This window comes from Dermacentor andersoni, chromosome 4, assembly GCF_023375885.2.
Source record: "Dermacentor andersoni chromosome 4, qqDerAnde1_hic_scaffold, whole genome shotgun sequence".
Classification (NCBI taxonomy): Eukaryota; Metazoa; Arthropoda; class Arachnida; order Ixodida; family Ixodidae; genus Dermacentor; species Dermacentor andersoni.
This window is the reverse complement of record NC_092817.1, coordinates 73,610,212-73,635,674: the sequence shown is the minus strand read 5'-3', so window position 1 is coordinate 73,635,674 and position 25,463 is coordinate 73,610,212. Positions and strand designations below refer to the sequence as shown.

General features: G+C 48.3%; 1 protein-coding gene across 1 annotated transcript; it reads right to left on the bottom strand.

Annotated features, from left to right (window-relative positions):
* Positions 1–270: 270 nt before the first annotated feature.
* Positions 271–25,260, bottom strand: LOC126536322 (cytosolic non-specific dipeptidase-like). Its single transcript, XM_050183242.3, has 12 exons — positions 25,109–25,260; positions 24,502–24,625; positions 21,088–21,258; positions 17,867–18,022; positions 15,689–15,846; positions 13,214–13,288; positions 12,705–12,849; positions 10,816–10,915; positions 9,904–10,075; positions 9,246–9,331; positions 7,957–8,123; positions 271–515 (listed from the first exon to the last, which is right to left on the bottom strand). The coding sequence occupies exons 1-12, from the start codon at positions 25,150–25,152 to the stop codon at positions 468–470; spliced, it is 1,446 nt and encodes a 481-aa protein (XP_050039199.2). The 5' UTR covers positions 25,153–25,260; the 3' UTR covers positions 271–467.
* Between the last annotated feature and the right edge of the window lie 203 nt (positions 25,261–25,463).

Here is a 25,463-nt window from a genome sequence, read left to right as displayed (position 1 = left end):
CGCCGTTTGTAAATTCAATCTCTGCACCAGGCGAGTAGACGGGAACATGTAGATTCATCCCTGTAATGGCACACGTGTCAGAGTGACGTGATGAAAAGTTGTAATTGAAGCAAAATATTTTCTTGTATCTGTGTTTTCTCAATTGTCATGATTCATGGAAATAAAATATTAATGTAATTCTCGCCAAGGAAGATTGCTTAGCCACACGAACCCTATCTACTCAAAGGCGGTGCAAAATACGCGTGCACACAGAAAATTAAAAATGCCGTGCACAAATAAAAAATTCCCTTCGCCTGCAAAGACAGTTTCTTAACATGACTGCGTCACCACTGTTCTTAATTCGACGAGCTTGTAGACAAAACGGCCACTTGAAATAGCGCCTCCAGCACCCAGGAAGAATACGCGTCGAAGTGCGTCGCACTGCAGTGGTCCCAGGTGACGGGACATTCTTTCTTCCGGCCGGCTCGTTACTTCAGCTTCGACAGCTCGTGCATGTAAGCAGCGAACAGCTTCGCCTGAAAATAATATGGTGGAAGAACGAAAGCTCGTTTAAAATTTGCTATTTCTAAAATCCACAAAAAGTCGGGCGTATCGGGTTGTTACGCAAGGGTCTACTTCTTTAGTCCACGGTCACAGGTTCAGAGCACTTACGTGGAAAAAGGAAAGGGAGAAAGCAGCTTCCTTTTACGCCGCCCTTAAGTTCGTCGTCACAGAGAAGTTGGACGGAGGACCGCGCTTCGTGGTGCCGCGCGCGTAATCAGTAAAATTGAATTAATTTAACGGCCAGTTATTTATAGACGTTTCGAAATATAGCAATACGTAGCTAGACTATTATATGACGATTCCCTTCAACTTTCTAACACAGATACCTTCTTTGAAGTTTTAACTAATTCATGTAATTAGCATAATTTGTGGATGGATTGCACTGATTGTTCCTGCAAATGATGTCCGCCGGGCCAGATAATTTAGTTTTATAGTGACGTAACTCAAGTAAACTTTGCAGGCGTCTCTTTTTAAGTGTTAGAAGTAAAAAAAAATGGGCAACATCGATACCTGGAATAGTTGATTCGACATAAGTACGCAAGCAGCGCAATGACGATGAAAGGAAACGACGGTAGGTCACCAGTAGTGCGGTTGCCAGTACAATGAGAAAGCAGCCGCAAAAAAGCCGCTATTTAGTCGTCCATGAAGCATCTCCATACGCCCACAATGAGCACACTGTAGAAAATGCCAAGGCGGCCGGATTCAGCACAGTACACTGTAGCTCCGAGCTTGTCCGTTCAATAGAGAGTCATAGTTCGCCCCGTTTTACAGTGAAGCTATATATGGCTAGCCGATGTGTCCATCCGTCCGTCTGTCGCCTGTACGCCGAAAACTCGTCCGGCGTAACCCCATGCGCATGCGCAAAAAAGAAAGAGAAAAAGAAAGGCGCGCAATTGGCTGCGACAGTAGTGACGTCGTTGCTTCCCGACGCAGACGAATGCGCGCGCAGCAGTTTCTCTCCAGCTCCAAAATGGGTAGGCCACTGTTACGTTTCGCCTACAACGCGCGGTAATGCCGGCGCGGATGCAACGGACGCCGGGGCTTTGTTCAAAGCGGCGGACATTTTGGCCCGTCCGACGCCGCCGCGACGCCTACCCGCCAAGCGTGTCCAGGCATGTTTCAGTGCCACGTGTCTTCGTGTGTGCGTGTGTGTGTGTGTGCCCTCGCTTGTCAAAGCGCGGCAGCCGGGGAGCGGAGTTCCCCGAATGAGGAGCCTGGACGTCTCTCGGCTCAACTGTTCACGCCGTCGTGTGGGTGAAGGTGGGCGATGCGTCACTACACTCGGTTCAGCAGGTCTCTCGGCCCGACAGTTCGCGCCGTCGTGGGCTCCTGCTGCGCCGTCCCGTGACCTTCATCCCGTGACCTTCCCTCCTTCCCTTTTGGACCGCGACGCCGAGAGTATAAGAGCAGCTGCCCCCGGACGCCAGGGGGAGGCTCCGATTTGTACTGTTGAGTTACGTGCTCTCCCGTCTCTCCACTCCGGTCGACCTGACCGGCCGCTCTTTTGCTATGTTAGAATAAACAAGTTGTTCTGTTACCAGTCTTCTCATGCTTTGCCGGGACCTTCGGATGCTTCCAGTGCCCCAGGCCGCCAGGCCAACGCTACCCTTGGGGCTTGCGACCCATTGGCAATAACGGGCGTCAGCACCGAGACCCCAACAACTCGGGCCAGCGGTGCGATTACGACATCTGGTTGCCAGCGGTGAGATCGCGACAACGGAGGCCAGCAGCGAAGAGATGCGGTTGAATGTATGCTGAGCAGCACAACGACCATCCGGGAGCAGTGCAACGAGCCCTGTGTGATGACTGGTTGCCTGCAGCGGAACGACTGCGCTGAAGTCTTGGCTGCGAGGTTTGGTGAGTGCGGGACTTTCTTCTTCTGAGTTTTGCCAGGCTTTTGTTAGTGTCAGAAACAGAGCTGGTAATTGTGGTTGTCGTTGCTACCGGGTTAGTTTGCGGCAAGACAATAGTAGGCAGTAGAGAAAGCAGCATTCAGAGCAGCCATGGATTTGAAGTCGTTGCGCAAACCGATATTGCTGGAGCTTGCAAGAGAGTTGGGTCTGGATGTCTCAGACAAACTCAGAAAACCAGAACTGCTAAGGGCTATTCTTGAGTTAGAAGCTGAGGATGACGAGCTGTCGGATTGCCTTGAGACCATTGAGGAGCGGGCAAAAAGACATGAGCGCGAACTTATAGAACAGAAAGAAAAAGAAGAGCGTGAACACGCTTTGGAAATGAAGCGTCTCGAGTTAGAGATGGAACGCGCTCGTAATGGAAGTCAGGCACACGGTGCAGGAGAACGAGTATTGTTCAAAATGACTGACCTGATGCGGCCGTTTAAGCTTGGAGAGGACATTGGTTTGTTCCTGGTTAACTTTGAGCGAACGTGCGAGAAGCAGGGGTTCTCTCGGGAAACGTGGCCACAGCGCTTGCTCACTTTGCTACCCGGCGAGGCGGCCGACGTAGTCGCTCGCTTGGAGAAAGAGGAGGCAGAGGATTTCGACAAAGTGAAATCGAGTCTGCTAAAAAAGTACCGGCTGTCAGCGGAGGCGTTCCGTCGGAAGTTTCGGGAAAATGAGAAAGGCAGAAGTGAGTCATATACAGAGTTTGCGTACAGGCTTATGTCAAACATGCAGGAGTGGCTCAAAGAAGAGAAAGCGTTTGGTGACCACGAGAAAGTTCTGCAGTGTTTCGGGCTAGAACAGTTTTATAGTCGGTTACCTGAGAACGTGCGGTACTGGGTCTTGGATAGGCCAGACGTTAGTACGGTGGCTAGAGCCGCTGAGCTAGCCGAGGAGTTTGTGACGCGTCGGGCTCGTGGAGCTAAGGACGGTCAAAAGGGTGAATTTGGCTCCAAGTTTGAGAGGCCAAAGTTCACGCCCTTGAGAGCAAAGGGGGATACACGTAGTGCGGATGCGAGTGAAAGCAGTCCGACCGAACGTAAGGAGACGGCGGCAACCGAAGCCGAACGCAGAAAGCGGTTCGAGACGAGGCAAGCGCGCGTTTGTTATACGTGCCAGAAGCCGGGTCACTTTTCGGCGCAGTGTCCGACCGAACGTAAGGAGACGGCGGCAGCCGAAGCCGAACGCAGAAAGCGGTTCGAGGCGAGGCAAGCGCGCCTGTGTTATACGTGCCAGAAGCCGGGTCACTTTTCGGCGCAGTGCCCAGAAACAAAACCAAAAGTCGTGTTTTTTTCATTAGGCAGCACTGACGAGAACATGAAGCTTCTCGAGCCTTACATGCGAGACCTCCTCGTGAACGGGAAAGAGTGCCGAGTGCTTCGCGATTCCGCAGCTACAATGGATGTAGTTCACCCCTCTTACGTAGAACCCGATATGTTCACGGGCGAGTGCGCATGGATCAAGCAAGCAGTGGAAGCTCATAGCGTGTGTCTGCCGGTAGCAAAAGTGCTTATTGAAGGACCTTTCGGAGCACTTGAGACGGAGGCCGCAGTGTCATCTATGCTGCCCCCCCAGTACCCGTACCTATTTTCGAACAGGTCCGATCACATCCTGCGCGAGAAGGGGCTTTTGTTTGGTGAGGCTAGCGTTCAGGCCTTAACCAGATCGAAGGTTCGGGAGCTCGCTGCAAAGGCGGTAGTTGCGGGGCCGACGTTGTTGAACGATGAGAAAGGGTCAGAGGCGCAGCAAGCTAGTATTCAGAGCACGCCCGAACGGGATAAAATTGAGCCTGTAGCGTTAAAGGCACCAGATACTGGAGAGGAAATTCCCGATGCGGGAAAGTTAGAAGAGCTTCCGGGACTAGGCTCAGTGACGAACAGGAAAGACACCGATCAAGTCATTAGTGACTTAATAAGTAAAGCATCGCTGTCGCCTGAGCAGAAAACCGAACTACACCAGCTCTTACAAGAGTTTCAAGGTCTGTTCTCTGAGAGGCCTGGTAGGACTTCTGTCCTTACTCATGACATAGAACTTACCTCCCCAGAGCCAGTACGATCCAAGGCGTACCGGGTGTCACCCCGCCAGAGCGATATTATGGAGGCTGAGGTAAAGAAAATGCTACAGCTCGGTGTTATTGAAGCGGGTGAGAGTGATTATACCTCCCCTTTGATTTTAGTCGAGGTACCGGGCAAGGAACCTCGTCCTTGCGTCGACTACCGCAGGCTTAATTCCATCACTAAGGATCAAATTTATCCGATCCCTAACATCGAGGAGCGCCTTGAGAGAGTGAGTAGCGCTCAGTTTATTTCCACCCTAGATCTTGTCAGGGGTTATTGGCAGGTTCCACTTACAGAAGAGGCTAGTAGGTATGCGGCGTTCATTTCACCAATGGGGACATTCCGTCCTAAAGTTTTGAGTTTTGGTTTGAAGAACGCGCCATACTGCTTTTCAAGCCTCATGGATAAAGTGTTGCGGGGACAGCAAGAATTCGCTTTACCGTATCTAGACGACGTAGCGATATTCTCCGCATCCTGGCCTGAGCATATGGCCCACTTGCGGGCAGTGCTAACCCGCCTGCGCGATGCGGGCTTGACAGTCAAGGCTCCCAAGTGCCAGTTAGCACAGGCCGAGGTTGTCTACCTCGGACACGTGATTGGTCGGGGTCGTCGCCGCCCCTCTGAAATAAAGGTGGCCGCTGTGCGAGACTTCCCGCAACCGCGCACGAAGACCGATATTCGGTCGTTCTTAGGTGTCGCCGGCTACTATCAGAGGTACATCCCCAGGTACTCTGATATCGCGGCTCCCCTAACGGATGCTCTAAGAAAGACAGAGCCGCAAACAGTCGTCTGGGATGAGACGAAGGAAAGAGCTTTTAGCGCCCTAAAGAGCGCCCTAACAAGCCAGCCTGTGCTACGATCGCCCGACTACACAAAAGGGTTCGTTGTTCAGTGTGATGCTAGTGAGCGAGGCATGGGCGTTGTACTGTGCCAACGGGAAAATGGAGAAGTAGAACACCCCGTCCTGTATGCTAGTCGTAAGCTGACCAGTCGTGAGCAGGCGTATAGCGCCACCGAGAAAGAGTGTGCGTGTATCGTGTGGGCCGTTCAGAAATTGTCATGTTACCTAGCTGGCTCGAGGTTTATCATTGAAACGGATCACTGCCCTCTCCAATGGCTGCAGACCATCTCTCCCAAAAATGGCCGCCTCCTGCGCTGGAGCCTCGCTTTGCAACAATATTCCTTTGAGGTGCGTTACAAAAAGGGGAGTCTCAACGGTAACGCCGATGGCTTAAGTCGAAGCCCCTAACGTGGGAATCAGCCTCAAAATTGCTTGTTACTGATGTTTTTCTTCCTGAGGCAGGATTTTTAACCTATTGCTTTTGTGTAGTGTTTCAAAGTGATGATGTGCTTTCTAGTGCAATTTTCCGATTTGTGGACGCGTTCTGAGTGCTGCTAAACTACTGTAAGGAACTAGGCAGCAGTATAAAAGGGGAAAGAGCCTGGCAGGGCTTAGTGAGGGTTGTGCCGTGCTTGCTGACTGAGCGGTTGACTTTCGGCGTAGTTCTAACGCTTGCCGGAAACGAGAACAAAACGTCAACTCTCCCGAAGTCACTTTGCAGTGTCCTGTGTGCACCTGAACGTGAGAACGAGGCCTTCTCTGTGCGCTGCGCTCAAGAAACGCCAAAGGACGCCCGACTACGGTTATGAGCATCATCGAGCGACATCCCTCCGGACAGCGGATGCAGTCCCCTGACCATCGGGATCTCCTTCCCCCGGCGGGGCGGTCTGTTACGTTTCGCCTACAACGCGCGGTAATGCCGGCGCGGATGCAACGGACGCCGGGGCTTTGTTCAAAGCGGCGGACATTTTGGCCCGTCCGACGCCGCCGCGACGCCTACCCGCCAAGCGTGTCCAGGCGTGTTTCAGTGCCACGTGTCTTCGTGTGTGCGTGTGTGTGTGTGTGCCCTCGCTTGTCAAAGCGCGGCAGCCGGGGAGCGGAGTTCCCCGAATGAGGAGCCTGGACGTCTCTCGGCTCAACTGTTCACGCCGTCGTGTGGGTGAAGGTGGGCGATGCGTCACTACACTCGGTTCAGCAGGTCTCTCGGCCCGACAGTTCGCGCCGTCGTGGGCTCCTGCTGCGCCGTCCCGTGACCTTCATCCCGTGACCTTCCCTCCTTCCCTTTTGGACCGCGACGCCGAGAGTATAAGAGCAGCTGCCCCCGGACGCCAGGGGGAGGCTCCGATTTGTACTGTTGAGTTACGTGCTCTCCCGTCTCTCCACTCCGGTCGACCTGACCGGCCGCTCTTTTGCTATGTTAGAATAAACAAGTTGTTCTGTTACCAGTCTTCTCATGCTTTGCCGGGACCTTCGGATGCTTCCAGTGCCCCAGGCCGCCAGGCCAACGCTACCCTTGGGGCTTGCGACCCATTGGCAATAACGGGCGTCAGCACCGAGACCCCAACAACTCGGGCCAGCGGTGCGATTACAACACCACGCGTCACACGTACTCCTGAGGAGCAAGTAGCTTTTGATCAGCAACGCCGCGAGCAGAACCGGGAACGAGCTCGTCTACGCCGTGCCGATGCTGCAGCCCGAGCACAAGAACAGGCTCGTGCAGCTGAGCGCAAGCAGCAACTGCGCACCGAGAATCCTGCAGCCTACCTAGCCGTCGTTTAAGCAACCGTCGGGATTAACACAGTGATAAACAGTGGCGCCGCACATTTCAGCTTCGCTGGTTAACCATCTGTGCGGAGTGCTGTGCTTGGGCGGTGATTTTTTTACCACCTTTTGTTTATATGCTCGTAAGCGTGCTAAGTTCTCGTGCACGAGGAAGCTGGCCAATAAAAGCTTTCGTCCTTAGTGGCGAAAATAAAGACGTGCTTGCCCCCCCCCCCAACGGAAGCTATCCCAAATATTGCCAACCGTTCATGCGCAGCGCTGGGTGAACACGAGCGCTTTATATATGGCCGCTCCCAAGGCCAGCAAACAAGCGCTCTTCTCATTCACCGAAATTAATTTACGCTTCAGCTGTCCTCCGTGCTGAAGTAAACAAGCATGCGTTGCAGCTTGCCATATTAACAATGCCAATGTGCCGATTTAGAAAACTGCGGTATAGCTAGGAAATCTCTTAGCATGGTGTCTTATGCACCGGGCGCTCCTGGACTTTATCCTGGAAAAAGGTCTCGGCCTTTTAATATAGCTTGTGGCTTATGGCGTTCTGACAACAACGAAACAACAGAAAGAAACAAGGCTCGCCGTGGTCGCGTAGTGGTTATGGTGTTGCGCTGCTAAGCCCGCGGTTGCGGGATCGGATCCCGGCCGCGGCGGCCACATTTCGGCGGGGGCGATATGCGAAAATACCCGTGTATACCGTGCACAGGGTGCCTGTTAAAGAACCCCCAAGTGGTCGAAACTAACCCGAAGTCCCCCACTACGCTTTGTCTCGATCACATCGGGGTTTTGGCACGTAAAACTCCAGAATTAAACGAGAAAGAAAATATAGAGGGCGCACCCCGGAGACAAGATCGGCGACGCTGACGCTCTCGTTCTGCGAGTGGAACCCGCAGCCGGGCGGGTTGATGGACATGACCAGCACGTCCCGGCAGACATTGTCCTGGATAAGCTTCGCCGGGCCCACCGTGAAGCCACCGCGGATCTTATCGGGCACCACGCCGTACGCTGTTACGCAGGAGAGAGAGAGAGAGATGTGCAGAACCAACGCACATTTTAGAATCTACGTACATACAGCTAAGCTTTCGCCAGGCGGTTAAGCAAATGCTATAAATTTGCCCATTCCATTCCTGCGCTTTTAGCGTAAAGGAAACTGGCGCGCGTGCGCGCATGCGCTGTCGCACACTCGTGCTAAGCAATGCGACACACGTGGCTATCATCTTAATGAGCTAATTGGTGTCGGCACAGGAGAAGTATGCGTGCGAACGTAATCAAATGGTTGAAGCATCGGGCTGCTGTGCTGGGGCACCTAGGTTCGATTACCATCGTGCACGCATAAGCGTGAGTTGCTCGGCAAAACAGCAGCAACCACGGTCAGGAAACTTCGGGAGAGTTCGAAAAAAAAAAAAACTAAGGCGGCGTCGACGAGCACAGCTCGAGCGAAATTGCTAATTAAAAGCAACAAATGTAATTGGTGTTGGGAACTAGCGGTGTCACGGGAATATATGTTTTGGGATTGAGCAGTTGCCCTCCGAAGATCTGTCATATGTGCATTCTCTGAGCGTCTCTATATTCCGATTTCGCACGTCCCTGTGAAAGCCTGCAAGGACTCCGCTAAATACAGATGTCCTGCAGGAAAGGCATCAACATTTTCAACTTTTTGAGCCAATGCTGCGCGTCACCTGATTATCTTATACTTTTTTTTTCTATTTACACTGACGTTCGCTTCCTGAATAACTTCAAAGAATATGAGCATAGTTGCGTTACATGAAGAGAAGATAACGTTTAAATATACGTTTTGGAAAATTAAACGTCCCAAAACGTCACGGTGGGTTATGCGGAATGCCCTGTAGTTAATACGAAACGACGATTCACCCTATACTGCGAACCACGAGACTTCTGTATCCAATGGATCCCAACTAACGCTATCTGCTATACTGTGCTGCCTACTCTTATGAGACATACAAAACGAGTAAAGAAAATAACAATTTTAAATGTGCTTATGTTAATCAGACAAGTCGCTTCTGACATTTACTGCATTTGCCACATCATTATGAATTAGCCTCAAAAAACAATTATTAGTGAAGTGCTTCGTTATTTACTAAATTAAGCAATTCATCACTGACGTACCGTGTTTCACGGCGGCCTCGGCGGCTTGGAAGTTCGGTCCACTGGGATCTATGAACCAAGGTTCGGCACAGTGCGTCATGATGACCCTGAAACATCACGTTACGTGGGTGAGGACATAGATATGGCAACAGGCTATACGCAATGCTACGTTATTTAGGTTTTCCCAAGGCTACCCTGTGGTTTATAGGAGTGTGAGTCATGGCGACAAATGCCGCAGCTTGAGCCCGCATATTGTACAAATGTAAAAAAAAAAACGCATATTTCCGGCATATAAACCAACAAATGTGCCTAGAACCTGGCTTTCTTGGAGACTTTTCGCTACACAGGCTTGATCCACTTGTTCCTTTATTTCTTTAGTACCAGCCTAACCCTGCTTCTGTCCATGATAGCTGTTCTATCTAATTTCCGTCACTACACGCATTTGCGCTGCCCCATTGTTCAGATGCGTGAAGGGCCAACTTTTGGCGCACACCTTTGCGTCCAAGGAGTTTTTATACGAAACCACCGCAAGCGTTTCCTTCGGCATTTGTTGTCAGCTGGCATATCGTCATACCATATAATTTTCATTGAACTACTATATTAATGACCAGGACCGTTCACTTGATGATCCTGAAGGAGATGGGCAGCAAAGAACCACGCCCAATTTCGCGCGACTCACTTGACTTGGTTGGGGCTTCCCCGCTTGGTGAACTGGCCCTGCAGGTGCTTCTCGACGCACTCGCGCACCTTCTGCACCCTCTGGTTTGGCACGGTGCGTATCGAGAACTTGCCCACCACCCGGGCCGGTATGACAGCCTTGTCGCCGGCCGACCAGTGGGCACCCTCGACGCCTGCACCGATCGACATGTGGCATTTCCAAAACGCGACGTTCCAGCAGCAGGGGCTTCGGAGGAGGGCACGTTCGCTTTTCTCGACAAGACGTGGCTCTACGCCAAGTAAGAGTACGTGTGGATGCTACTGCCGATATATCTTTAAGTACTACCAGCTGATTCAACACATTCCATTACTGCTAATGTCCCAAGAGGGCGTGGCGCTGCAGTGTCGACCTGGTTTCGAAGGTTGATTGGTGGTGTCGGAAAATGTGCACAAGGGCTATAAGATGGGCCGTAAGTGGAAGACGGCGGATCAAATTTTTCAGCGCTATCGAAGGGAATCCCTTTGTTGCAAGGGCGTGACGCCATCGTCCTTACTATTTGAGACAGCCGAAAGTAGCGGCGCACTCGTATACTGCGAGCATAAAGCGCGCACAGTGCGCATATCGGTGCACTTGGAGACGTCCTGAGTTCGAAATACAAACTGCGTTTTTCAATATAGACAAATGAAAAAAAGAAAAGAAACCCCTCTGTGCAGCTCTTGCGAGTGCGTATATTTTATGTCGCCAGTTAAATGAAAAAAGAAAACTTAACGGGCAGCTCCTCGACAGCAAGACATGAAAACCACTCGGCCAGATCATTGGCGTCGTATCCCATGAAAGTGTGCGCACAGCTTCGACAACATCTAACGGAATCCGCATGTTCTTCGAGTTACTTCTACGGCGCAAAATTTCGGGGACGTAGGCGGTTTTTCTCACCGTGGATAGAGAGCGAAGGATACCGCCACCGACGCATCAGTAATTCCACCTTGTCGGCAACGGCTAGCCTGGGGACGCCCACCTCCTTTCTGTACGCTTCCTGCAAAGGTCCCCATTAACGTAAGCATATAGATAAAGACTACTGAGAAGGGAAAGACACGTCAAGTGGTCCCCGGCTGTTACCCTTTCCATTCTTCATTTTTGTTACATTTCTTCAATTTGTTGGCATCGTACCCCTATCAAATTATTCCCTCAGTGGCTTTAATTTTTTTGTGTTTTGCTTCGTCATTTCTGTAGACAAGTTAACTCCAGCTATTACCGTAACCCTACTCTGGTGCGCCATTTCTTTTTTCATATGAAGGTGCCTATTATATTCACTTTTATCTGTAGCCTCTCGTCTGTCAAATATAGGAGCAACCAAGCCACGTACAGGTCACGTGCATTTTTCGAACACTGCTGTGTCTTGTCAGCCGTGGCGTTCAGGAAGTAAATCTACGCTACGAACTATACTAACAGCTTCATTGCTCAACTGATTCATTCATTCAATGCAAGATTTGTGTTTGACTTTGTGGCTATCATAAAAAAAAAGGAATCGTAAGCTACGATACAATTCACCGATCGATTTTTTCTTCTTTTGTACTGAATTGTATACCTTCCACCTGGATCCAGGCACATTGAATTCAGGCGCACGTAACAATTTCTAAGGTGCCAAATATGTCCCAAACGATAAAGACAGTAAACCTGAGTGGTATTGCTGGAAAGCTTTCACGATTTTCAGCGCTACTAAGTCGACGATCAGAAGTGGCAGAGACACAATGCGCCGTTCCCTAACAATAGCCGAAACAGGAAATGAAGCTAGTGAAAGCATCGGGGAAATGAATTGTTACGTTTTATTTGAAATGTAGACGTACTAAGGTGAAAGGAAATGAAAATGGACAAAAAAACAACTCAAGGTATATGGGAGCCGAGCTTAGACCTTCCGCATTACCAGTACATGTGCTTTATCAACTAGTCCACCGTGGCGGACATCCTCCCGTGCACTTTGTTGAACATTTCTCTATGTGTACAAGATTAGCAGTGGCAGCGTTAGTCAGCGCCTCTCACTTCCTGTATCTTCATATGATTGTCATTCACAAAACAAAATCCAGTCTTTCAGGTTTGCTGATTCTTCCTGCTCTAGCAAAAAAGCAGGCCCATACTAAACATAGAGCACTAGAAAATTTATACGTTGCTTAACTAGACAAGACACTTATTGCAGGCCATCAAACGAGTCGTTATCATCCTTGCCTCGTTAGATATGAACATATATCTTTGATAAAATTAGGATGATTCTGAGCGTGCATTTAGTTGTAAGACAATGGTTTATAGTCCTTTGAACCCTTGTCGCAATCCTCGCCACGGTGCTCAACGAGGACACTGTAAAGCTTATCCTAATGCTGATCACCATTTACACGGTTGAACTGGATGCACTCGTACTCCCTGCTAAGGCTCATCACCACTTAGGAGGTCGAACTCGATGCCCTCGTACACCTTGCTAATGCTGATCACCGCTTACAAGGCTGGTCCCCGCTTACAAGGTTATAATTGATGCCCTCATACACCCTGCTAATGCTGATCACGGCTCACAAGGTCGAATTCGACACACTCGTACGCCATGCTAATGATGATCACCGCTTACAAATTTGCAATCGATGCACTCGTACACCTTGCTAATCCTCATCACTATTAGAAGGCTGATCCCCGCTTACAAGGTCGAAATCGATGCCCCCATACACCTTGCTAATACTGATCACGACTTACAAGGTCGAACTCAATGCCCTCAGAAGTCACGACTTACAAAGTCGAACTCGATAAACTCGTACGCTTTGCTAATGCTGATCACCGCTTACAAGGTCAAATTTGATGCCCTCGTACACCTTGCGCTCCTCATGCGTCAAGGGCAGCACTTCGTCATAGATGCCCGGCACCTTGATTCGCCCCTCGGCGTCAGTCAAGCTGTTGAGCAGGTACATCAGGTCGGGCATCGCTTCGATGCTGCCGGGTAAAAAAAATCACGGGTTGCGTATATGACATGTACTATGCACACAACGGGTGCTACAGGACACACGCAATCGGTTTAAGTGTCCAAGAAAGTCCAGAACCGTAAGAATCATTTCTTGGTGCTTTATGGGGCACCTCTCGCCCACCCACGCTCCCGCACCTTTAACCGGGCAAACGCGAACTTGATGTTAAGGAGAATGCAGAGAAGATAAAAATATTGTTACTGTACGTGCAACGCCTCTAGAAGTGACGCAGCCTAGCACAGAAAATTATACGATTACTTTAGTTCTACTACAGCTGATCGAATTTCATGCGTGTACGCTGCAACATTCATCGCACGGACCAATGAACATCTTACGCTGTTCCACCGTAGACTCCAGAATGAAGGTCCGAATCGGCGCAAGTCACTTCGACTTGGAAATGGCATATGCCCCTGAGAAAAGAAACCAGTGACAAGAGTCAATGCGGCTTCAAGTTTGTGTCCTTTGAACAACTGCGCAAACAAGATGGCTTGTGGCTCATATTTTTTTTTTTAATTTTTGGAGATTTGGTAGATTCGATCGATGCGTTCAGCTGGTGTAAGCGTTTATAGAGCGCGCCTGAGCTTGTAAACCTCGATACTTACCACCCAGTACAGGCATGTGATGCTTACCAGCTAGGTACGCACAAAACTGTGCACCAGTTGTTGGCGGCGGCGAGCGGTACGACTACCGCGTCAGCAAATACTCTCCGCTCACTTTAGACGTAGAACACAGTCGCACACTTAAAGCTTCTGTGTATTTCACAGTACGACCGAATTATACCATTATTAGTTCCCGACGTCAAGATCTTGAATTCTCTAAGAGGTTCCTTTTGAAGCAATAAACACATGTATGAATTCAGGCAGGGCAAGATCGATGGAAATTTGCTGTAGGTCAAATCAGCAGAGCACTTAGTTCGCAGAAACTGTGTCACTGGCCGGTCACCTCGGCCTTCACGATTGGCCGAGGCCGTTTCTTACAAAATACTGTAGCGTACGAACGTCCTGTGATTACGGGTTCCGATGCTTTCAGCAATAACTTTCAATTTTAATCTCCGAGGAGTCAAAGCCCAAGTTCCCCAAAAAATCTCTTACGCTGGAGTTGTTCGTTAGATAAAATTCTGGACATATCCTTAGCGAAGGCGGCCAGTCAGTGGCAAAGAGCGCTTACCGATAAAAAAAATAGCCTTGTGAATTCGGTTCCAGGTTAAATGTAGCGTCAGTCGATTGGCCCGATGCCGTAGCGTCGCAACTACACTCACTTTATTTAACCTCGCAGTGAGTTTAACATTTTCGCGTCATGGAGTGCACCGCTACTTGTCTGCTACCCACGCGTGTTAATTATGACAGGGAAACACAAACGACTTATTTAGTTTCAGAATTCTCTGTCCATTTTCACGCGAACGCCTTTCTATAATGCTGCTCGCCCGAGCAATCGAAAATTGTGCCTTTGCCTTTTTGAAGACAAGTACTTCTTCAAAGACATTAGATTGATTTGGGTTCGTCGGATCTGGGTATCTGGCAGCCACTTTCTGACCACTTCCATCAAAATAGGGCAATTTGAGGCCGCCTATAATGCACGTAGGACAACGGAAAAGGCGACAAAATGAAGCTTGGAACGAAAAAGACGCACCAGGCTAGCGTAGAGCTATGTATACGGAGCAGTAATAATGCGCAATCAAGGAAGCATGGCCAGAATTATATCCAGATGCGCTCGTTCAAACTGCACGCGACTAAAACCGAAATCCGAAGTGCTGAAATCAGAATCGGAGGCAGTACTTTCCAAAATATATGGGCCGATCCCAGAGGCAATGCAGTCTAAACAAACCAAATGGTACAGTAATGCGTCCATGAGGACCTTGTATTTCTTAGATGTAAACCGCGATTTGACTCGCCTTTTCTTGAATGTTGAGAGCATCAGCCGGGCAAAGTCATGTGCTGTGCTCTAGCCGAACCACCGAAACAACGTTTGGTCTTCTCCTTTTGTTTCGCAATGACTGCTTCTTTAAGCGAAGCTTTCCTTGCGAGTTCTCCCTGACCTTCCTGCCCATGGCCCTCTGGGTACGTGCTGCGCTCTTGCCGAATAGCTCATGCTCGAGACAGCACTACCAATTTACAACCCTTACGAGTGTCCTGGCTGCTCAGATTGTTGTGTACGGAATCACGCAGTGATAAAACAAATGATGCCTAAATATTTCTATTGCAACAAATATACGTCATCAAGAGCACGATTCCTTTACTGAAGGAAACCTCTCTATGTCTAATTTCCTAGGGTTCGCAGTTCGGCGCACCTGCTTAGTCGGTCTTTCGCCAAGTGCAGTTTACTATTGCACTGTCTCCAGGATCTGTCCACCCTAGTTGACGCGCCGAGCCGGAATGCAGCGTCATAGCAAAAGTTGCCAATCCCGGAGACAGTATAAATAATGCGCAGCCCCGCGGGTGACATGGTGGCGGTCTCTGCATTTTGCCGTCTTCACTGGCATAGAGGTAATCGTTACGGTGCAAAACGCTGTGCAGAATACGATCACGTTCATGGCCTTTATTCAACCGCTACACGAAAGCTTCGCTTCTCATATTCCAACATGCGGGTTCCATCTGCATACTTTTTTTTATTTGTACAGCGGAAAGCATCAGTGCCTGTATTTACACCGAGTCAAAGACTAGCTGCTTCTAATGCTTTCTCCCTTCCTCCCTCTATTTATTTATTTATTTATTTATTTATTTATTTATTTATTTATTTATTTATTTATTTACTTATTTAGTGTATTCCGATCTCCTGCATAGATCCGATGGTGCGCGCAATGGTAACCTCACCGGAGTGCGTAGGTAAGGCACGGCGTCTTCGGACGCAGCCAGACGCCGTCCGAGATGCACACGTAGTCGATCCCGCCCAGCAGCTCGCTCTTCTTGCTCGACTTGAGGTAAGCGGCGATACCCTGCGAGTCCACTTCCTGCATGCTGTCGATCAGCATCTGCGTGCAACGACAAACAGCTCAGACTGCGTCGTCTCAAGCTAGCCATGCAGTGCCAGAGCGATTATATATATACTCAAAGAAACGAGATAAGATTGTGCGTTTCTCGCCGCTGAGGTGAATCCATGCATTGCTACAATAAGGATATATAGTCAGCGAACCTGACAGGCCTGGTGCAATATACAGCTGGTCCAACCAGCAATGGTTTATGGAAAGAACGTGATTTTACAATGAAGCTGTTTATGCGGACCCTATGCCGTCGTTGTCGGGCTTCGCTAAAGAGAGGCCACATGACCTAGCGGGAGAGAAAAAGAAGAGCTCCACAGGGAGAAAGGGGCTGGAATGACCCCTTTCCCCTGTGAGAATGCTATCGTATACGCGAATCCTATAAGATTGTCACACGGTGCATTTTCGGCGATCGAGCTAGATTGGCATCGCATTTATGGGCGATTGATTCCACCCTGCCGCGAAAGAAACAAATGTTATGCTGGCGGTTTGCGGCCAACGAACAGTGCCCAGCGTTTGAAACGCGATACTAGGAGCGCGTGGCTGCAGCCACGCCAATCGTCAAATCAATCCAACCAATCGTCGAAACGATTGCAGTGCAACGATTGCAGCGCCCGCATCTCCAGCGGTGAGCCTTGCGCCCAATATACGGAGCTTTGGATTAGTGATTCCGCACATTCCGTCCCAGCTACAACTATGGTAAGACCACGAGTAGTGCGTACTCCTGAGGAAGCAGCAGCCTACCGTGAGCGTTCGCGAGAGTTGGCTCGTGAACGGGCTCGTCGTCGTAACGCATGCTCACCACGTGAAGCACGCAAAAGCGAAAATGAGGTGAAAGAATGGTGAAACAAAAGATTTACAATATAGCCTGCTTGCGAATTTTGACTCGCATGGTGCAACATTCGGTGTAACTAACACAGCTTCGCTGTTCGACCATCTTCACGGACTGGAAGGGGCAGTGATTTTTTGTACAGACGTGGTGGAGCTGGTGATACTCAGATGTACTTAAAGATAGTTACGAGGAAATACGACCTGGGGACTGCCTCAAAGTGGCGAAGTTCGTAACAGAGTAGCTTTGGTCCAACATAATAGAGAGCGGTTCAGCCATGTAAAGAGATGAGGGGTTGATCGTAAACAAGTCAGCAAAAGTTGGAGATGGTGACAAGGTGACAAGAGAAAAATGAAAGAGATAGTGAATAGCAAGAGAAAAGAAAAACAAATGATGAAAAAAATAATAAATTGTCAAGACAGCAAAGAGTAATACGTTGAGGTCGGGAATTTCAAGAAGCAATACGAAAATGACTATAGGGAACACAAACATAACACGTCCAGAGAAAGTACCTGTTTATTAAAGTTTTTAGTCTTGCTTTCGAACAACAGCGACAAAGTCATCGAACGCGTTGCCACAAAAAGTGTATAGGGCGTAATAAACAATTTGTACGTTACAACACAGACGCGACATTGGAGCGCAATCTGCAACTTCCGCAAGGTCGCTGGATATTAGATGCAGACACACTGTTTGTTTTATCGAATAAAGGCGCTTTCCATCTTTTTTTTTTTTTTGCTCCTCTGGTGGTTCTTCATCTTAGCGGCCACGACTACGTCTATGTCCTAGCCATGTATAGTCCCGCACCTTCTAGGTATCAAACTTTCAAGTCCTAAAGCTACAACTCATCAGGAACGCCTTTTTTCTAAGAGCTACCATTATTTTTTGCCACCTCCGTATACTTACCATGTACTGAAATCCGACCACACCTACCCTTTTACATTATTTCGCAATCAAAATACGGCCACCGGACAGCCGTAAACCAAGCCCTCCACTTTGTGCTCAGCAGATGAACTTCTTAGCTGCACAACCACAACGGCATCTTTAAGCTAATCATTTACGCTTATAAGTTATAAGACACAAATGACTGTCACTGAGACCAGGTATATATTTTACGAAAGAAAGAAAGCTAAGCGACGCAGGTTATCTTCAAATGCCCGCCCGTGACGAGACGGACCTTATACTCACCCTGACGTTGAGCGGGGGCCTTCCAGCGCTCTGCAGGTAGGCGCACAGAGCCCAGATGCAGGCGGTCAGCGGACCCTTGTTGTGTGCGGTGCCGCGGCCGAACAGGCGGCCGTCCTTTTCCACGGGCTGGAATGGTTCCGTGCCCCATCCGTCTTCCTAAAGACAGCCCAAAGAACGACTTCTGTGGAGTACTAGCAGCACACTTTTCAGAGACGCGTCGTACACGTTGTTTTCCGCGCTATGTATGTACGGTGCGATCATTTTAGACCGCAGCCGTTCCTGCCGCGGGCGTCGGCGTCAGCGCAGGCTGCGGCGTAACCGCGCGAACGAGCACAGCGAAAGATGAAAGAGCGAACGCGCAGCGGGATATGAAATATGAGTGCCGCGAACGGCGGCGACCAATGAGAGCGGCCCATTCAGCGGCGTGCGCGTGGGAAACCGGTGTCGTGCGGACCCGCCCGACCGCTCGATGCCTACTCGTGTGTGGTCTCAGCCGGACCCCTCGTTTCGTACTATCGTCCAGCTGCTCGCGTCAGCTTTCGCTTGCGCTTGTTTGCTTTGCTTGGTTTGGTCTCGTTCGTGCTTGTTTCGATTGTCATGGTTTGAGAATGTTTTGTAATCTGATTGTATGCGCGATGCGAATTGTGTAGTACTTTCTGGTAGCCACGCCGCACCAGCGATTACACTGGAACCTTCGACGAGTCGTGTATAAAAGCCAACGCGCTGGCCCCACATATCAGATTTTCGAAGGTCGCCGACGCTGCTACATGTCTCTCTCAAATTTCTTGTCTCAATATATCGCGAAACCAAAACACGCAAGGAGCTGCGCTCAAATTTCGCATTAGGAAGTACCATAATTGTCGATTAATTAGGTTTTCCGGAATTGTTAAAAATCGCCTGTTGCAGATAACGTAATCCTAGTCCTTGAGCTGGATTATTCAGAGAGGCAGACATTACTTGCACGAGAAATCGGAACACTTATTCAACAAAGCAAAAAAATTTCAGTACTTCACTTCTTAATCACATTACTGTACATACTGCAATTTACGACTTGTAGCCGGTGAGTTTGCAAGGCGTATCCACTTAGAATGAATTTCCAGAATGAAACCAGCTTGGAGATATGCGCCATCAAACTCGCCGCAAAAATGCTCTGCTGTTCCGTTTATTATTTCAACAAAACGCTTTTTGCCCCACTGAAGTACAAAAGTAACTGGAACACCCTCTTATTTCATCCCACACTTAGGGAAATACCTCGAAACTGATGTCATTATAGAGATTTTTTCAAGTAGATCGACACCTCTTGCAAACTCGCCGGCTACAATCCATAAATTTCAATATGTGCCGTAAGGTGATTAATTAGGAAGTTCGTTATTTCTTGTTACTTGAATATATGTTTCGATTTCTCGTGCTAGTAATGTCCGCCTCCTCTTCAAGTTCAAGGACAGTTCGAAGAGAAGAATTATGCGATCCGCCAGAGGCCATTTTCTAAAAATTTCGAAAAACTTAGGAATTATCACCCGGTATAACGACAACAAACACTGCAGCAGTGTCGTCACTGTGTAGATACCGCTTCTGAGCACGCATTCGAATAAGTTCTACGCATTGCGTCAACTCACTGGCAAGCAAGCGCGAGCGTCCGCCACTTAGAATGTTCCGGAATCGACAAGATAGACTTTTAGCTTGTACGCTATTCCGGTAAACGGGAGCAGTTTGGGCGGATTACCGGATGGTCGGGGCGTAAACGTGAGCGGTGAAGCCGCCTGGTGTTGTAGAGCTCAACCAGACAAACGCATAGCTAAAACTGCAGTAACTCGCCATATCCTGCTTCGCCACTCGTGCAAATTTTTGACAGCGGCCTAATTGTGAACACGATTACGCCACTGTCGAAAATTTACGCCAGCAGCTAAGCAGAATATAGTAATTAGCTCTGTGTTTGTGTGGTTGAGCTTTGCGCCACCAGCTGGCGCCACCAATCTGGCCGCTCACGTTGACGCCCGCGCTTGCCCGAATACCGGACAAGCTAAACGTCTCTAATGAAATTGCCTAGGCGGTGGCCATTTGCGCACGCCACTTGCGAAGGTGAAAGCCAAGCGCTGTGCAGCAAAGCGGCCAAGAGCGCCACGCGGTGCTTCGCTGAAACAGCGAAACACCTACGCTAAGGGCATATACGCATGAAAGCACGCTGTCATTACGTATACGACGCCATTCTCATCAAGAGAGCATGCCGTATTAAACCAAAGCCGGCGACAAACAATCAGATCAAGTGGAACACCTAATTCAAGCGGACACCAAGTAGTGGCACTAAGTCAGTTTTTGAAAAATACACTCTCAATATTCTATTCGAAATCATTTCGCGAGAAAACGTTATTAACAGCGGGACGAAGGAAGCAAAAATATCCTTTTCTTTTTTTAACTTCGCGGTCTATTTGTGGCGCCCGTATGTCGGTATGACGTCGCGTATTTCGAAGTATTTTCTCATATTTAAGCCGTCCTTGCGCATAGAAAGTTCTCGAAACTCGCTAGTACTTGGCTCGCTTTCAGGACGATGTAATCCTCCTTTATCTATTAGCAATTAGCTGACCCCAAGCAAGATGCTGTCAAATTTCATGACGCCAACGGGAACTGGTGCAGAGAATTCTAGATCGCGTCCCCACTAGCCTTCTTTTTTAGTGTGTTTTGTTTTATGGCTTAGCAAGACTTTATTCACGCTAAGAGTCACCATTTTACTATTCCAGAAGCAAACTTGGCACCTTAGAAATCCAGATTTACTTGACATTTCTCTTTAATATTCTTTAACGCAAGGTCTGCACTCTAAACATTTTTTTCTTCGGTCTCCGTGCACAGAGTGGTTTATTCTGAGCGCTCACATTACGTTTTTTTTTTTTTGTTTTTTTACTTATTGATGGAGTTTTCCTATCACAGCATAAGCAGAACTCACGACTTGGAGGTTTTCGCATTTCGGTCTAAAAAGCGAACGACCCCACTGGCTGCCGCGAGCAAAAAAAAAAAAGGAAAGTTAAGGACACTGCAGCATTGGCATGTCGATTAATTTGAGGAAAGGAATTGCCGAAACCCGAGCTGATATAAATCGGCCGTGTGACGGTAGCTCGAGGATAACGAAAGGTAGCCAACGCACTCGGCGCCATATATATGGAACAACTCAATGATTCCTAATTTGTTCCGCCGCTGAAACACCCGGTAGTGGATGGTGGATAGCTGACCTTGTGCGCAGGCTGAACGTCCAAGTGGCCGTACACGCACAGCGTCTTCCGCTTGGGGTCGTGCTTGGTGCTGGCCAGAAGCAGAGGAGGGTACGGTATCGTGTTACCGTCCGAGAGCTTCTGGTCACCCAGAGGCTCCAAAGTGACGTGCACGCCGTGTTTCTTCAGCTTCTGCAGGCGACATGCGACGGCAAACGGGAAGAAGGGAGCGTCCACAGAGTCTAGCCACTCACTTTGCATCGCTCAAATGAAAACGCAAATCAATTATATTGTAAAGGTGTGTCACAAAAACAGAGTTGCGTCAATTACACCAAGCCGAATTAATAGCGAGCAAGATTTATTCAGCGAAAGACTGTTACGGAAGCACGCTATCAAATGTCAGTTATCAATGACTGCAAGAGATTGTTCATGCGAAAAAGCGTCCACTTCGTTTGGAGAGTTAGGAAGGGCAGTCTCAAAAGAGCTGGGGCCGAATTCCCAAAGCATATCATTCGTAGGTGCTCTTTGCCGTTGGCCGGGCGCCTTCGCTAATAATAAATCTAGCATCAGGATTGGCTGAAATTTTCCCGTATACGAATAATTCTCCAGTAAGAACCTTTTGTGAATACAGGTCCTGATACGCTATCAAGAGGTCATGAACAGCTGTGAAAAACGGTTACAAAGAATTTTGATGCGCGTATCAACATATAAATGTAAAATTGGAATTTTCAAATTTCGCCACGTATTGAGAAACCGAAACTCAACGTAAAGGTCAGATGCGTTTTTTGCATCAAACAACCATAATTCACCCTGCTGTCGCTTACCCGGCAATGTTGACAGTATGCGCCAATGCTCGGGCGAGGCAGATTTAACAAATCTAAACCTTTGCCAGAAGTGATACTTTATGCTCCTCCTCTTTTCAAGGCAGAAATGCGCGCCGGTTCACGTGCACAATTACTTAATTGGCAAAATAATGGCCCTTTTATACCCTCAGGAACGCGATCAGACTTTTGAAATTGTCATTTAACACTTATTTTTGTATCTTAGACGCTCCTACAGAAAACTTCTAATGCAATATAATTTCTTAATGACTTTTTTTCTATTAAAATTCATTCAGCCCTTCTGGCTTCAAGAACATGCAAGCTAGGCAATTAACTCTTTTAAACTTACATACTCAGCAATTTGCACAGTGTACAGTCGAACTGCTTGTTCTGAGAGGCAAGGCAGAAATTGTTCATTTGCCTTTGCTTTACGACGAGCGCGTTTTACTGACGATGAACAAGAATTATAGACAGGCTGAACGGCAACGAAGTGCGAGATTATATGCATGAAAATTAATTATGACACATCTTGGCTTAGACGCTGTCTATTTTATAAGTGGTTTAGAGGCTGTCTTTTTCAGAAGAATCGATAGTGTTATCTACTAGAGATGTAAGGCGACACCTATATCTTTAAATATCAGCTCTTACGACTTCGTGCATAGTGTAATGCATACCGTAATGGAAACCTTAGCATTGCCTATCATTAATTTTATGGTGGATATGCTACAAATTGTACTGAACAAGATGGAAAATATGGTGTGCATGCTGGAAATTAGTGTTGGCGCGGTAGTAATTATGGTAGGTAGAGTGGGTGGATGGTGGCTGTGGTGAATGGATGATCGCATATATGGTGGGTGGATGGAGGGTGTAGTGGTACTCCATCTTATCGACTCCGTGCGGTGCAGCGAAAGCTATAGGTTGCGTCATCCGACTGAAAAAAAAAAAAAAAAAACCAGAAGCACACTTCTAATGTCCGCGTCAGATAGCCTTCCGTGCGACAGTCTGAATGGAAGCGTCACGGAAGGACTAGTAGCGCACAATGGGCGAGCCCTCCTTCCCTTTTTGGAGCACACAGCCCACTCTCGTTAATGAATTGCTGACACGAGCAATAGCCTTTGCCGCACTATGTGGAAATCGCGAGGAGGTTACTGTCTCATGCTTACTCAAATCGCATGCTTCATGGTAGAGCATGAATGTAGCTTGGCATTCTGCAACGTAGTAGAGAGTTTGTTTTTTCGCAAACATATTTACGTTTGCGGTCTACCGGGCTGCCGGAGCCGTGGACGGCAGTTGCACAAAGCCCCTCAATAAAAATCATTACAGCAGCAAAGCTGGTAGCGACATCCTGTGACGTTTTGTCCAACTTTAATGTGTTTGAAAAATTTTGATGCCGCGTCAGATTATCGTCGAAAAAAATCGCAGAAGTACTGCACATTAACGATTACGTGGCTACCAACGCTTTGCACCAACACTGAAGTAGAATATTTAGGTCACTGCAGTGTTAGGTTTACGTGCTCTCTCGTTAGGCAATGCGTCACCAGATGTCACTCTCAGCGTTGTTGCGGCCGTACACTTCCGGAAACCCGGTATTCCGCGAGCGGTGTTATGTTTACGGACGCGCTAAAACTCTCATGTGACACCGGACGGCGTGATATATGTTAGCGTGTCCGGCATTCCGGTACACGCAGTAGCAATTGCCGGTTCACCGGAGGCGTAAACGCGAGCGGCCGTATTAGGCCAGATTGATTGGTGACGCCATCTAGTGGGGCAGAGATCAATCATACCAACAGAGCTGTTATTGTAGTAATGAAGTGTATTCAACTTTGCTGCAGTTGTAAGTTTTCGGCAGTGGCGTAATCGCGAACACGTTGCCTTTTTAAATGTTTTTTTTTTTCGACAACACTCACAGAACTCGAAAATGTGTCTATAAGGCCTCGTGGCTAGACGAAGTGTCACAACATGTCGCTACCAGCATACGGTAACCCAGTATTACGCAAACACCACTGCGTATATACCGGAATACCGGACACGCCTTTATCTGAGCATTTACGTCCCGCTCCGCTCAGACCAGGTATGCTTTGCTCCGTGCACACAACCGCTCAGCCAGAACGCTTCTGTCGCTATCGTTAGCCGATTGAGTGGAGCGTGAGAGCACGTACACTAGGCTTTTTGATCGTTTTGTAGCCGAACTGATGGCGCATCGTTCTCGTCTCGGCAAGACGCGCTTACCAAAACACGAAGTTTACGCAGTTTCGTGCAGTGCTTGAATGCGTGAAATCAGAGCGGAGATGGAGCGTAAGCGTCACTCCGCTAGAACTATCTGTTTGTCACATTACACCGACAGTGTTTGGTGTACACGCAAGAAACGTTTATGCTGATTGCTTCGATAAGCTATATATTACGTCACTCTGCTAGAACTATCTGTTTGTCACGTTACACCGAGAGTGTTTGGTGTACACGCAAGAAACGTTTATGCTGATTGCTTCGATCAGCTATATATTACGCCACTCTGCTAGAACTATCTCTTTGTCACGCTACACAGAGAGTGTTTGGTGTACACGCAAGAAACGTTTATGCCGATTGCTTCCATCAGCTATATATTGTGGGCACAAACCTTTTCTGTCTGCTGTATGAGGCACATGATGTCCTCGCGGTGGCTCACTTCTGCAGACACAGTGGGAATAGCAACCAACTCCTTCAGCCAGGACAACATTTGATCCTTGTCTTCTTCGATTATCCTGTGCACGTCACCATGTTAACAAAAGCATAAATGAATTAGGTCTCGAACATACCAGGTGTTTCTCCTGTAGTTTTTTAGACCATACAAAATTTCCGAAAATCGCCTGGGGCAGTCTCGAGAGGGGGAAAATATACAAATAATTAACTGACTTCCAATAATTAAGTTTTTAACCAAACGGCACCGGCTGCAATTTACGATTGCAGCCGTCGATTTCGTAAGGCGCATCCACTCCGCACTAAAACTCCCGTTGAAACATATTGCGAGAAATTCCTTCCCAAAATGTGTAACGAAATACACTGGCATTCCAGCTATTTTTTATGCTTCAGAGCACGAAACGGCGCTTTGGTTAGACTTGACCACTTGAAACTAACAGAGAACAGAAGCAAAATTTTCACTTGGGTGCATGCACCGCACGTGACCGGCGCCATAATTACGGTAGCTCGTCGTAACCGATCGTCGTAACATTAATATTCGGCCTCACCTGAACACCGCAGCCAGCTCCTTGGGTATGCCGCTGTCATCCATTGTGTTTGTGGTTTCTAGGTCAGCAGCGAGAAGTTAAAGAGAGGGCGTTCAATGCGCAAATGACGACTCCAAGCATTCAGTGCTGCGCCTAGCCAAGTTCTTCTTTTCTTTTAGCACTACCTTTGGGCGCGCGTGCAGTTTGCGCTTCTTCCTTTTCTTTAGGAATTCGCTGCTAAAGAAATGTCGGTTGGCTGGTTTGTTTCTCACTAAATATGAGTTATGCCCAATATCTGATTAGATTAGAAAAAAGTATTTATAGTCATGTCTGTTTATGATAATTATGAATAAACAGTAATGTTCTGATCAAGTGA

Excerpts from the sequence above, each read along its gene's own strand:
- LOC126536322 (XM_050183242.3), bottom strand. The coding sequence starts at position 25,152 with ATGGATGACAGCGGCATACCCAAGGAGCTGGCTGCGGTGTTCAG. Across the intron at positions 21,259-24,501 it reads TCATACAGCAGACAGAAAAG|AAGCTGAAGAAACACGGCGT; the intron begins GTTTGTGCCCAC and ends TGTCGCCTGCAG. Across the intron at positions 9,332-9,903 it reads GGAAGCCCCAACCAAGTCAA|GGTCATCATGACGCACTGTG; the intron begins GTGAGTCGCGCG and ends GTGATGTTTCAG.